Source organism: Eptatretus burgeri, chromosome 9 (assembly GCF_056783735.1).
Source record: "Eptatretus burgeri isolate ZD-2024b chromosome 9, Ebu_testis_v1, whole genome shotgun sequence".
Classification (NCBI taxonomy): domain Eukaryota; kingdom Metazoa; phylum Chordata; class Myxini; order Myxiniformes; family Myxinidae; genus Eptatretus; species Eptatretus burgeri.
In genome coordinates this window covers 45,572,835-45,587,958 of record NC_140969.1, presented here as the reverse complement: position 1 = coordinate 45,587,958, position 15,124 = coordinate 45,572,835, and the positions used below count along the sequence as shown (strand labels likewise).

Sequence of the window (15,124 nt, the reverse complement as noted above, 5' to 3'; positions counted from 1 at the left end):
CTAGTCACAGTTTTTGACGGATCGGGCTGAAATTTTTTGACAAAGAGGTTGATTATAGTGCGCGTAAAAGCGCCAAAGCAGATTTTTGATTTTCGAAAAAATATATATATTTTTCGGATTTTTTTTCAAACATTTCAAAGTCCCATTGCTCGGCAACGGTGCTCAAAAGCATACAACTAGATCCTGGTATGAACCTACCAGTCAAGTTTCATAAAAATCGGTTGACTCCTCTGGCCTCCAGAGCTGTCCATTACATACATACAGACAGACGGAAAACCTGAGAATAACGGTCGTCTCGCGACCATATGGACCATGGGGCGACAGATCTCATTAGAGTTTCTGTACGTTGGAAACAGAAGAAAAGATTTGTTCGGCTTTTCCGGCAGACGACGTATGGTCTATGAGGACCATCAGTCATGAAATTGTTGATTTGATGGAATATTTGACCTTGTGTCCACCCCACAGTCCAGTGGAACAATATTAAACAAGTGTCCAATGCAACCTGCAATATATGTATGTTTATAATCTGAATGAGCCTTGTATCACTGTTTTTTTTTTTTTTAAACAACTCCTTTATCTCAATCGTTGTAAAATAAAAATAAGTTAATCTGTTATTACCTCTGCTACCAAAGGTAGACAGGTTATGTTTTCACCCTTGTTTGTCTCTCCGTCTGTCTGGGAGTTGGATGTCTCAAAAAGTTATGGATGGTTTCGGATGAAACTTAGTGGACAGGTTGGGTGTGCAACTGCGACAAGGACAAATTGATTCGATTTTGGTGAAGATCTGGATCCTCATCATAGAATTTTTTAAGTGATTCTTCATCATTGAGAGATAGGGCCAAAAACCATGAAGGGCATGATAATTCAAAATGTCATCGACGGGTTTTGACAAAACTTGTTGCTTAGTGTAATGATGGCAATATAGCAAAACCCTGATAAATAACAGTACAGACAACTAGTCAGTTGCTCTAACTTCAGTATTTCTCTTGTATTACTTTTGCATTTAATCATGTGATAAGGCTTCCAGAGCTTTTGATGTAAAAGAGGTATTTGCATGCCAGTACCTGGTCAGCGTCAAATCCATAGTCAGAGTGATAGCTACTCGCATGTGACAGCCAGAGAAGTACAGAGCCTTTCCATGACCATATGGACCAAGCTGGCCACAGCCATGCCCTGGATGGCCACCACTTATCAGGCCCCAGTTTTGCTTAGACAGCCGCTCATTCTCAAATCCATCCTTTAGGGAGTTTGGCAAGCTGCCTTCAATGAAGAAGCAGTCATCACCTACACATTTGGACACAAGATAGCATTTGTTATCCTGGGAATACTATTAATCAAATCATAAGGCTGTCACAAAGCCTACCTTCTCTCATGCATCAGTTTATCATATCCCCTCTATGTACAGCTTTCCTGTCCGTTCTCTCTGCTCTGGTCTCTGCCCTGGTACAATGAAGGCAGTTATGGTCAACAGCTTACTTTCCCTACATTGAAAGCCAACCTGAGTAAGGGTAACTTTAGATCACTCTGCAAAGCTCACAATAATTTTGTGTCCATCCTGAGGAAAGCTCGAAAACATAATCTTACAAATCTCAAGGATGAACTCTCCAACCAGTATTCTTCATCAAAGTCATGGTGATGCCTTGTCAAATCCATCTCTCGCATTTGCTCCCTCTCCTTCTTCTACCTCAGCTCAAACACCATCTTGGTAGACTCTTCCCAGGGATAGGGCAGACTCTCAGGTCTGCGTTTCCCTCCAATGTCATGTACCCAATCCATCATGCTCTGTCCCCATCTTAACACATCATACCCACTCTCAAATGGACTTTGTGTCCTCACCAAATAAGGTAGGAAATGAAAATGTTCTGCCAGCCTCAATCCTGCTTTAGCAACGGCCTCAAACGGCATCAGTGTCCATGTTCTCAAATTCTGTTCTGCTGCTCTAGTTTCTTTTTAGGAGCAGGTAAAGAAGGCTTCTGGACCACTCAGAAAAAATTTCAACCCAGCTTGTATAATAGTTTCTACAACTGAACAAGCCAAACCAACACATCTCATCTCAGCAGACAAGCCAGAAACCTCCTGTCATACTTTTAAAAATGATTAACCCACTGAACCATAATTTAAGTTTATTCATGTATTTGTTTTCTGAAGCTAATGTTGATAAAATGACCAAAATTTTTCAGACAGTCCCCCTGATATCTTTAAAACACTTATCAAGTGAGACATCAGGATGTTACCAAGACTTGCATGCCTCCTTCCACCACGCCACCACCGCCAACCCACTCCCCTCCTCATCCCACCCCACCCTCCTCCCATCTCTACTCCCCATAACCACATATTTGAGGGTGTTCTGTGGAATCACCTCTCTGAGGGTGCTCTATCCCCTCTCTCCAAGCTTCAAGCAGGCAGTACACTGCCATCTCATAAAATCCCTCATCCTTAATCACAATCTTTTTTTCTCCCCATTCACTCTATCTAGCCAGACTCTTGTTAGTTTTAACCTGATTTCCAATGCTACTTGCAACTCTCTCCCTCCTGTTTTCCTGGTCATCCTTCCTTTACCGAGTTTACAACTGTTGCCCCACTGTTAGTTATATTTTGCTCTTCCATGAGCCTCCATCTTGTAAAGAAAAAAGTGTGGATTATAACCTCAAGGATTTAAATTGAATAATAGCATATATTATAACCTTTAAGAACAGAAATATATGCATGGATTATAATAGAATAACAGCAGAGATGATAACCTTACAACTGACATTTTAACAAAGCTTTGTGTGATGAAGTAAGATAAATCTGGTGTTATAAATATGTAAACATCGGAAAGCAGTACCTCCATATCCCTTGTCACACACGCAAACTGCTCCTGGTATGCACATGCCATGCCCGCTGCACAAGCCAGGACAAGCCTCTCCGATGTACACATCATCAATGGCCCAGGCCTGGGATGAAGGGGCTTGTGCAGACTGCATCCAACGCAGGCGTGCACCACTGATGAACAGGGCACAAGGGTAAGGAGGAGTAAGTGATACAATCATCGAAATGTAGAATTTTGTTGCCCGTTTTATTGTTTGGTACCATGAATGTGATTCCCAAAATAGGAGTTTGGCTGGCATTATCTCCGCAGCATTAATCAGAACTGGTGAGAAAAACGATTTCCTTTTTTCGTCTGTACTTTACGTTTTAATTTCTCATTATATGTTATGGCTTTTGCGAGGCTGGAAGGAGAAGATACATGCTAGATTCAACGGGGCATATAAGGCGGCCAATAATTAGGCATCACAAGAATAGCTTTACCTTTTGATTCAGACTATATCAAGCATCTGATATTTCGTACAAGCCCTACCTACATTGGTAATGATGACCTGGTCTTCACAAGCTTTCATCAAGACAGTGATTATTCAGGGATTTCAACAGCATTTCCTTGTATATACCAGTAACACAAACACCCAAACAAAGGTGGTTCAGGAAGATGATGCGCTTGCCACTGAGCCTAAAAGTTTTCAAGACAGTTTGTTTATAATGATTTGTTTTCATGATGGGATGTGTTTCGAGGATTTTTTTTACTTTTTATCATCACCATGATCTGAAAGGTAATTTTCTAACATGATCCTTTTATATCACCTTTAACGTCCTGTTGCTCTGTTAGTTATGAAGGGTGGTCAATAATGTAAGAAATTCTCAGAATAAGTTGGTAATAACAGGCTAAACCATATCAAGGCCTTTTTTTTATCAATACATTGTCTCTTACCTTCATGGCAGGTGCTCTCCAATGTCCTTACAACTGTCTATGCCAGTAAAAATAGAAGTTTCTGGATTACTCTTTCGGCCACATCCCGGTTGCTGATTGATGTATCAGAAGCAATGTAGATTGGACTTCAAATGTCAAAAAGGATACTCATCACAGAGGTCCAGGTCTAGGTTGTATGTGTGGGTGATGGGGGAGAGGTGGGGGAGGAGAGGGGGGTAATCCTGCTGTTTGAAGCCACCATCAAGAATAGCAGTCTGAAACATGGATCCTGTGCACAGTTGCATTATTATGAAGGAAGAACACAGCTTTGTTCAAAATCACTTGCTATTTGTACTCGATGGCCTGTGAAATTTTTGCATGAGTCGAGCAAAATATTATCTTGTGATTGCAGTTTTATACAGAACAGAGTCAATCAGCAAGAATTTCTTGGCATCCCAGAAAATGGAGACCATCGAATGTATTGCAATTTGGTTCTTGGATCGCAATGATGAAGCAATGTTTCATCACCAGTCCGTATATGAATGATAGTGATTGCTAGTTCTGCACTGACCAATTTACGAAGCTCATGACAAGATGCCAGCCATGGCTGTTGATCGAGTGCTGAAGTTTTGAGGGACCCTTCATGCTGTGACCTTGGACATGCTCAAGTGTTCATGAATGATGGAGAAAATGGTGCATTGAGAAATTCCAACTTCCATGGATATAAAACAGCCATCCTTCATGATTAATTCCTCAGCCTGTGCAATAGTTTGTATGTCAGTCACATGCCCAGGGCATCCGAACCTGGGATCATCTTAACACTTAAAGGAACTCACTTCAAAGCATAAGTCAGCCACCCATTTGATTAATGTAGAATATGAGTGTGTACCCTCCCCATTAATAGGCACGAGGCCAAAGGTGTTGGCACCTTCGTTGCTAAAAAGTTGATGACAATAGTCGTGATGCTCAATTTTAGTGAGATTACTAATTGTATGACATCACAAATGTCTGTATTTGACCCTGAAACAAGAGATTAGGTCAAATGAATGAAACAAAGGCAAACAACAATTATGGAATGAAGAACTAATCTTGCTGCTGAAGACCAGGTACCAACACACAATGGCCTACTTTCCAAAAAAGCACCATAGGATCTTTATCATCCACCTGCATAATGTTAACATAATGAAACACCCAGTTTAACGTTTCACTCTATAGATGGCATACTTATTGATGCATATCCCTGCTTGCAAAGCACCAGGGCGACCGTATGTAGTCAGGCCGGGAAATGAGTTCAGCTTCGACAGGTCAAAAGCGAGTGCACTACATCTCAGCTATCGTGCCAGCTTTTTAAAAAGAATTAGAATGAATAACTAGTCTAACAGGTGAAGGCCAGTGTCAATCTGCATTGGCAGACAGGTGTAACAATGGACAAAATCAACAGGACATTGATTCAGGTATGCTAGCTGTCATGGGAAGCAAGGACAAGCTGAAGTTTCTGGTATTAACCCTTCGTTGGAGCAAAAGGGGTGCACTTCAAATTTCTACAGTGCACTTCAAATAACAAGCACATACCTGTGAGTTTATAATGATGAAGAAACCTCAACTCCAGGGTTCCAAGGAATAACCCATTCCTAAAATATTTGGAACGCCCCTTATATAGCAATGTTGTGTTTAAAGTGAAGTGCACTGTAGTAATTTTCATGTTTTTCTACACCTTTCAAGCACAGTCACATAATCACACACTTGTCATATTTACCCTCAGAGTATGCACTAAAATCTGTTAAGAGACAATATGCTACAGGATTACAGCTCGTACCTAGAAATGGCCTGTTCAGGCAACATAAGTGTGATGCGGGTCCATTGCACAACATGTGCAGCTGAAAACTCGCTTGCCTCGTGAAACATGAAAGGTGTGCAGTGTGTAGCATTCCATTGTGCTGGGAGGCATGCGGCGCGCACGGGTTGCCACTCATCATGTCTGCATACAAAGCCACACACAAAGGTAGTTCTGTTAGAGAGGTACAGAAACTGTGTAATGCTGCTGTGTTTGTTACTTATCCCTACTATGTTCCAGGCTTTGTCATGGACTGTTGATCCATGGTGCATGATGGGGTGTGGAACAGTAAAAGAGGAGAGAGTAAAGGAGGGGTTGCAGGGGTGGAAGCACAGTAACCTGCATAAAAGAGACCTGGGTTAAGTAGAGCTAATGGAAGTAGTAGGATCATGGGAAAGGGCTGGAGAGTGTCATAAGATAGTGGTGCACTGTGTGCTTGAAGCTCTTGAGAGTGCGATTAAACCGACTCTGGAAGGCAGTTACACAAATGGTGGATAAGAGGAACCAAAGAGTGAAAGTGAATGTTAAGCCTGGATTTTGGCAGTTCAACCAGGAGCAAGTTACTGGAAGAAATGTGCAGCGTGGTGCAGCTGGGAACCTGTCTGCGATGTGGGAGCAACAGGCTTTGTGCTTTGGACCCCAATGCTGTGCTTTGGCTTCAGGCTTTGACCTTGTTCCTAATTGTACATAAATTTGGTTTTTAGTGTCTCACCTCCCCCATTTGTTGCCCCTGTACACCACATCTGCCTGGGTTCTGTTGTCTTGTCTATCCCCATGTCATATTTCATTATAACAAACCATTTTACCAATGAGAGAGATTTTCCCACCTTTTGCCTCCCTCGCGTTGCGCTGCCGAGTTTGGCCTTGGATTGGAGTGATCCTTGGGGTTTTTTAAAGGGTAAAGAACAGTTAATTAAATGCAGTGTGAATACGGTAAGCTTGGCGATCTTCAGGAGTAACAAAAGCTCCTGGCGCAACAGGTGATGTTAGTCCAACCCATCGATGCAACAGTATTGTTCACTTGTATCCACTTGGTCTGATTCTGTCGGAAGTTGATGATCTGTAGAATGAAAGATTGGTTGACAAAGAGTTTCTTCAGCTTCTCCATTAGATGGTGTGGTTGAATTGTGTTGAATGTGGATGAGAAATCAATGAAGTTGTTACAGCGTTTCTTCTCTCCATTCTCTGAATTTGCCTTTATTGCATCCATCAAGAATTGTGTTAAATCGCATCTCTGACCTAAAACTTTTTAAAACCCCAGTTTGCTATGAATGTTCGCTTCCCATGAACCATTCTTTTTTTTTCAAACTTCAGTGCCAACTCACCCCTCTCACTGTCAAAGCAACCATCCCACTCTTCTCCCTCCAAACCTCCCTCTCACCTCTCTCAAAAACTCCCCCCCTCACCTTTCTCCCAACAATCATCCCCCTCACTCATCCTTCTCAAAGTTGCCCCCCCCTCTTATCCACAAAGCTGCTTCCTTCCACTGCCCTCTCACATCCATTTCTTCACTCCACCTCCTCAAATCCTCAACTTCCTTCTTCCCCCTCTCTTGTCCCCCCTCTCCCCCAGCAACACAGAGCCTTTTCTCCTCTTCATCCGGCCCCTCCCCGAGCTATTCTGCAATCCCCCACACTCTTTCAACAACCGTCCTTACCTCCCCCCTCGTCCCTTGTCCTCCCCTCCCCTCCCCCCACCCCCTGCACCCAAAGCCTCCTCCCCTACCTCTTCATTAAAAGTGTGGACCTCAAATATCCGGGGCCTTCACTCAAACCTTTCAGATCTTTCCATACAGGTTGCCACTGACAAACCAGACATAATCTGCCGAACAGAAACTTTCCTCTCCCAAGACGTGTCTGACTCCCAAGTATCTCTCCCCGGTTACTCCCTCCTCCGGTATTGCAGACCTGAGCCTCGTCCTGGTGGAGGTGTTGCTCTCTTCATCAAAGACTCTATTCCTCACTCTCCATGCACTGCTCTCACTCCCCCACACCCCCAGGAATACCTCTGGCTTTGGCTTCCCCTCCACTCCCACCTCATGTTTACATGTGTACTGTACCGTCCACCGAACAGTGATGACTCCATCGACACCTCACTATCCGAAAACATGGACCAACTTCTATCTTCTCATCCAAACTCTCTCTTCCTTCTATGTGGTGACTTCAATTGTCATCATGCCAGTTGGCTAGGTGTGGGTACCTCTCTCACCTGTCATGGCACCTCAGCAAAAGCTTTCTGCGACTCATTGGGACTGACTCAATCGGTTAACTTCCCGACCCAGATCTCAACCAATGGTACTCCATCTCTTCTGGATCTGATTTTGACAAATTTCCCTGACAATATCAGCTGCTCTTCCTCTGCTCTAATCGGTTCTTCTGACCACTTCCATGTCAAAGTGGACATCTCTCTGGCTATTATCAGAGAACCACCTCACCGCCGTCGAGTCTGGCATTTCACTCAAGCCGACTGGCAGGGTCTCCGAGCAGCCATCAAACTTATAGACTGGTCTCCTATCGCTACTTTCTCAAACATCAACTCATCCTGGGAATTCTTTCAAAGAAACTTGCTCTCCCTCATGCACAGATTTATCCCCTCTCGTGTTCAGTTGTCTTACCCTTCCTCCCGCCCTTGGTTTACTGAAGCTTGTGGTGAAGCAGTTGTCCTGAAACAACTTGCCTTTGCCTCATGGAAAGCAAACCCAACTGAGGGCAATCTCAGTTCTTTCCACAAAGCTCAAAACAAGTGTGTATCTACCCTCAGGAGAGCCAGAAAACAACATCTTTCTAATCTCAAATCTGAACTCTCAAACCTCTCTCCCTCCTCAAAATCCTGATGGCGCCTAATGAAATCTGTTTCTGGTGTATGTTCCCCCTCCATCCCCTCACTTACCTCAAATGGCCGCAATGCTGATACCGCACGTGAAAAAGCTGAATGCCTAAACTCGGTGTTTGCAGCTAAATCTTGTGTCCTAAACCCATCACTTTCTCTACCCACCTTACCCAGTCGCACTCAACTGTCCCTGGACTCTGTATCCTTTTCTCCTGACAAGATGGAGAGCTTGCTTTCAAACCTCGACTCAGATATTGCAACCGGTCCAAACGGCATCAACCCACATGTCGTCAAGGCCTGCTCTTCTGCTCTTGCTCACCCTCTCTCTGTTCTATTCACCCTCTCATTTGCCCAAGGTCATCTGCCATCTGCTTGGAAATCAGCAAACATCACTGCCCTGCATAAAAAAGGTGCAAAAACAGATCCCTGCAACTCCAGACCAATCAGCCTTCTCCCAATCATCAGCAAGATTATGGAATCTATCATCGCTTCAGACATGAAATCCTTCCTCTTCTCCAATGGCTTGATTTCCAATTATCAATTTGGTTTCAGACAAGGTCACTCTACCCTGGATATGCTGCTTCTGCTCTCCCATCAATGGATGGAGATCCTCAATGCCAGACAGGAAATCCGAGCCGTATCCCTGGACACATCACGTGCTTTTGACACAGTCTGGCACCCTGCCCTACTCACCAAACTCTCTTCCCATGGTATTCAAGGCCATCTCCACTCATGGCTCGCAGACTTCCTCTCCTGTCGCAGTCAACGTGTGGCCCTAAATGGAGTTCTTTCATCTCCTTCCTGTCCAGGCTGGAGTTCCTCAATGTAGTGTAGTGTTCTGGGCCCTGTTCTTTTTCTGGTTTTCATCAACGATCTCTCCGACTCTCTGAAAAATCCTCTATATCTCTTTGCTGATGATTCCACCCTCTGCCGTACCATCTGGCATCCCTCAGACCGGCAAGCAGCAGCTTCTTCGCTCACTGCAGATCTGGATAAAATCACAAACTGGTCCAACACGTGGAACATGTCTTTCAATCCAGACAAATCTCACACTCTCACTCTGTCTCTTCGTAAAGGCCCTGTCACACCTTGACAATTTAGCCAGCGTATGCCGACGTATGAAAAATTTGTCTAAAACGCTGGCACACATCGAATACGTATGGGTAAGTTTTGTATACGTTAAGAGCACGCTGGCATACGTCGTAGTACGCTGGCATACGTTGTAGTACGCTGGCATACGTCGTAGTACGCTGGCATACGTTGTAGTACGCCAAGCTGTTAGATAAATTTTCCATGCTTGAAATTTTTTGACGAATGTCAGCGTATGGCACACACTTTCCACATACGCTGGCCATAAGTTGTAGGCACGTTACGCGATCGTTGACACACGTCGACACACGTTACTTGTAAGTTACTCATAAGTCGAAACACGCCGAGGTAATGTTTAGCGTCAGTGTTCCAGACTCCCTGTTTTTTTTTTTTTTTCTTCGGAATGACGGTGATGTTGACACTTCGATTTCTAGTGCGGTTATAAAATAATATAATTAATAGGCTGGCGCTCAACTATTTAAATCATAACTGCACTAGAAATTGAAGTGTCAACATCACCGTCATTCCGAAGAAAAAAAACAAAAACAGGGAGTCTGGAACACTGACGCTAAACATTACCTCGGCGTGTTTCGACTTATGAGTAACTTACAAGTAACGTGTGTCGACGTGTGTCAACGATCGCGTAACGTGCCTACAACTTATGGCCAGCGTATGCGGAACATGTGTCATACGCTGGCATATGTCGAAAAATTTTCAACATGCTGAAAATTTGTCGACGTACTCGGCGTACTATGACGTATGCCAGCGTGCTTCAGCGTGCTCTTAACGTATACAAAACTTACCCATAACGTATTCGACGTGTGCCAGCGTATTCGGAAAATTTTTCATACGCTGGCTCAAAGGTCAAGGTGTGACAGCGGCTTCACACTTCGATGTCTCATGCGGTTGTGATTTGAATCGTCGAGCCGCAGCCTATTAATAGCCTACGCCATGTGATCGTAGGCAATACGCTGCCGCGCTATGCATAAGTTAGACTATCGTTGGGCATAGGTTGTGAACGCCGACAACACGCTCAGCATTCATTGATATACGTTATCTATATGTTGTCGAAACGTTCTGTGTACGTTACTAATATGTTATGCATACGCCCAACTCGTTATGAATACGTCCAAAACTGAAAAAAAACATCAATAATTCAGCGTACGCCAACGTTTTACATACATTTTGATACCTTGCGATACGCTGGCTAAAACGTCAAGGTGTGACAGGGCCTTTAGGACCGTTTAGAAAACCCCCCCCATCCACTTTCTCAACAATCCTCTGGAAGAAGTCTTTTCTTTCAAGCTTCTGGGTCTCACTATCTGCCATGACCTTTCATGGGAAAGCCACATTTCAAACCTCGCCTCAAAAGCCAGTCACCGACTGGGAATCCTCCGTCGTGCAAAGTCTTTCTTCGGCCCACCTGAGCTTCTGACCACTTTCAAAGCTTTTGGCCGCAGCCTGATGGAGTACTGCTCTCCCCTCTGGGCTGGTGCTCCTGCCTCCCACCTTTCTCGGCTTCACGCTGAAGAAACCAAGGCATTTCGGATCATTGGCATCTCCCGCAATGAGGCTGATTCTTTGGGCCTCTCACTCAATCACCGCAGGTTGGTCGGTGGTCTTTCTGTCTTCTACCGTCTCCTCTCCAGCCACGCCCCCCCCCCCGCTCTCTCTGTGATTTGTCCCCACCACATTTCCACAGGGCACTCAAGGTCCGTCAACAACCCCCTTCTGGTAAAACTACCAAAATCACGAATCACTGCTCACTTTCACTCTTTTATTCCTCTTTTTCCCGCCTTTGGAATAAACTCCCTCACTCTATTCATTCCCGTTTTTCCCTCAGGCCTTCAAAACAGCTGTTCACCACCACCTCTTATCGTCCCTCATCCAAATCCTCGATCTTTTCTACCCCCGATAATCCACCCAAGCCCAACTCCTTCAAATTCCCTGCTTTCCTTCCTGAAAGTCCCTGTAATGTCCATCTTCTATTCCCCATGTTCCCCGTCACATCCCTCTCCCTTCCACAGATCTCCTAATGTCTCTGTTCCCCACTGTTTTGTCCTTCCCACTCCCTCCACTTTTGTCTCATGCCCCCCTTGCTGTGCGCTGTGCGTTAGCTCTCACTCGAACCTCGACAAGGTATACAAAACAAAAAAAAGCTAACCCACGCTATTGTATCAATGTGCTGTTAGATGGCGTTCATCAGGCAAATTGGAATTTGTCGATGCAATTCAGTTGTGGTTGGAAAATAAATATCATGACAATTCTCTCCAGACACTTCATTTTCAATGTGGTCAGCCAGTGTTCATTCAATTCAGGGGGTCGTGCATGCTTGGGTACTGGAATAGGAGCAGATTTCCAGCAGGATTTAATGCAATGTAAATCCATTGGCTGCTGGAAAAGAACAGAGTATGACACTGGCAAGCTCTTCGGCACGCACTTTAAGAACCCAGCTGCAGATTTTCCCGGTCCAGCTGCTTTGCGAGGGTATAAGTTTTAAAACAGTTTTTCCACTCCATTGACTTCAATGAGGAGGGGGAGATATATTATATATATATATATATATATATATATATATATATATATATATATATATATATATATATATATATATATATATTATATATCTTCTTCTTTCGGCTGCTCCCGTTAGGGGTCGCCACAGCGGATCATCCGTATGATCCGCATAGTGATTTGGCACATGTTTTACGCCGGATGCCCTTCCTGACGCAACCCTGGTCGCCTCTTACGACACAGGGATAAGGTACACCTATTCTAACCGGGGTATACACCGGCCCAGTATACTGGTACTCATTTCGCCGACCTCGGAAGGATGACAGGCTGAGTCAACCCCCTGGTGTATTAATTCAGTGGCCCAACGGGGCTCGAACTCAGAACCTCTTGGATCCCAAGCCGCTGCCCTAACCACTGCGCCAACACCAGGCTAGATATATTATATATATATATACACACACATATACATACATACTCTGCTCATGTCCTGATGAAATTTTCAATTCTTTCTTTGTAGTTAACTTTGCCTTTTTTGACTGTTGATGACAATTTTGATTGAAGCATTTTAAATTAATTTTGGTCTTTTTCCTTTAAAAGCCTGTTTCCTTTATTCAACAAGGATTGCTTTTGTGCATGTCATCATCATCGTCCGTATGTAGCAAGTGGCTGGAGTTTGCATCAGTTATTGCAGGGGTGCGGCGGTGTCGCTGATGTAGTGTCCCTGGAGGTTAAAGCAGGAATTTGGAATTTATCCAGGATGCCAGTGACAGCTTGCCTCCTCTTTATGAAGGACGCCGTAGGATCTTTAATGTCCACCAACTAATGTTGGTAGACGAGACGCCCCGTTTAACGTCCATTTGTGGGACGACACGCACATTGATGAATTGCTTTTCATTCAAAACACCACGATGACGATACATAGCTGTGTTAGGATTCGAACCCTGGCGAGACAGCTTGGAGGCAAGTGAGCATAACTCAAGGCCATCCTGCCAAAGTGCTTGTGATTCATGTAAAAATACACTGATGTCTATGCTAATGTCTTTGAACTGCATGTGATTTACGTACTAGCTCCATTTATGTATGCCCGGTGTGGGCTTAATGGTTAGGGTGGTGGGCTTTGGATCCTCAGGTCCTGAGTTCGAATTGCGCTCAGATGTTGAATTAATACCAGGTGGGGTTAACTCGGCCTGTCCTCTTTCCGAGGTCGGCAAAATGAGTGCCAGCATGCTGGTATCTTGTGTCGGAGTGGCGACCCATCCATGATTGTGCCCAATAGCCAAGGAGACTGCTTAGGCAGCACCAACCCTCTGCACAGAATATGGTCCCAATCTCTTCCTCCTCCATAGTGAGCCTGAGATAATATCATAAAATGGTAACAGTTGTTCATTTCTACAAATTCAGCAAAACGTACTAGCTCTGTTGTTACCTTCCACAGAGGGTTAGAAAATAAAATAAAATAAAAAAAAACATCAACAAGGGAACCGGTATTCAATTGCATCACTTGCCTTTGGTCTTTGCTGTACTCCAGTGTCACAGGGTAGAGTTTGGAACAAACAGGATCTTTGCAGCCGACCACGATCTGGGGATAGGGTTCGGATAGGAACTTCAATAAGACTGATAAACGTTTTCTCCAATGCAGAAAACAACGTTCCTTCAAGCAAGGAAAGAAATGAACAGGAGAGGTATGGATATCCCTCTCTCATGCTTTGATGAAGGGCTCACACCTGAAATGTCCCTTCAGCTTCTTTCCCATGCCCATTGGCATACCCCTCTCTCAACAATCAGTTGAGAAAACTTATTCTCCTTGAAACTGTACCTACAGCATTGACTTTTCATGTTCAAGTGCTTTAGGAACTTGTGTGAGGTATGCTACATGTGTCTGGAATTAAACTAAACAATAATGATTTGACACCTTACACAAATCAATAACAATAAATCACAAAAACGAAAACGATAGCGATGAACTCGAAGAGCGTGAATACCAAGCATGCGTGTCGATCAACTTAATCAGTCACCTTTCTGAACGAGACTGTAAGCTGGAATTTTTTTTGGAACATTAGTCTAAAGAGTGAAAATTGTGAAAGGTAGCTTGCCTATTTCTGCCGTTTTCCAGAACTCCATGTAAATCGTTTGGCCAATATGATTTCACAACTTCTATGCATTTTAGGAAAAAGGTGGTAAGAAAAACAACAGTTTCCTGATCTATATATTAAAGTAGCTGGATTTCTCCATCTGTTCATCCCTCTGGGACATCATTACGGGGTTACGTCTGGCGTTGGGCTCAGCCTCTAAGGGGTGTGCATGTCAGCCCGGTTTGAGTCCAGCCCTCAACCCGTTCCATCGCTTCACTGATGGTAGTTGAACAACATAACCCATAAATCTGACTACCTGATGTCTGTAGACGACAGGCTGAATGCCAGATTATTGGTGCCGGGGTGACAGATTTAATAAGATGAGGCTCCGACTGACCGATCGTTCATCTGTCCATGTACCTTCGTGTATGCGATATTTCAAAAACCGTTGAACATTAAATAGCTTTCATATTGCAGATACAGATATCTATTCCTCATGACATTATCTCAACCTGATTAGATCATGGCTGTGATTCGCTGAATTATGTTACCATGGTAACCATCTCAGTAACTTGGCTTGTGCACACAGTATTTCAAAAAACTTTCGAGATTTAGCTTTCATATTATACAGATCTATTGCTCATACCACCAAAACAGAGGGGTACCTCGAGTTTCAGCTCATTGTTGTATGGGGTATGCAATTAAAAACCTGTTGAGAAAGAATAATTTCTCTCAGTGATGGTAATTATTACAATACGCCTGTATTAATGTGACACACATTGCTACATTACAGATGAAGGTACAAAATGGCAGTTCTACAACTACCTGAACCAAACAAAGCATTATGGGCCATGACCTACCCTAAATTGCACCATAAAGCCCGACGTGATGATTAGCTCTCTGGTGGTGATGGCATTCATTCCAGCAGAGGGTTGAACATTAGTCCAGGCCATGTGGCCTGTGGGATTTCCACACGTTCCCCGAGACAGTTCTCCATGTGGGTAAAATGTCCAGCTGTTGTCTGACACTGACACTTTGTCTGTACCTGCAAGGCAAAAGCAT

General features: G+C 44.0%; 1 protein-coding gene across 1 annotated transcript in view; it reads right to left on the bottom strand.

Annotated features, from left to right (window-relative positions):
- Positions 1 to 15,124, bottom strand: part of RELN (reelin) — a 346,725-nt gene that overhangs the window by 23,871 nt on the left and 307,730 nt on the right. The window contains exons 57-61 of the mRNA XM_085894992.1: positions 14,923 to 15,107; positions 13,496 to 13,569; positions 5,541 to 5,702; positions 2,828 to 2,985; positions 1,065 to 1,284 (exon numbers count right to left, since the gene is read on the bottom strand). Coding sequence (XP_085751118.1) covers positions 1,065 to 1,284; positions 2,828 to 2,985; positions 5,541 to 5,702; positions 13,496 to 13,569; positions 14,923 to 15,107 — 799 coding nt within the window. The remainder of the gene's footprint in view (positions 1 to 1,064; positions 1,285 to 2,827; positions 2,986 to 5,540; positions 5,703 to 13,495; positions 13,570 to 14,922; positions 15,108 to 15,124) is intronic.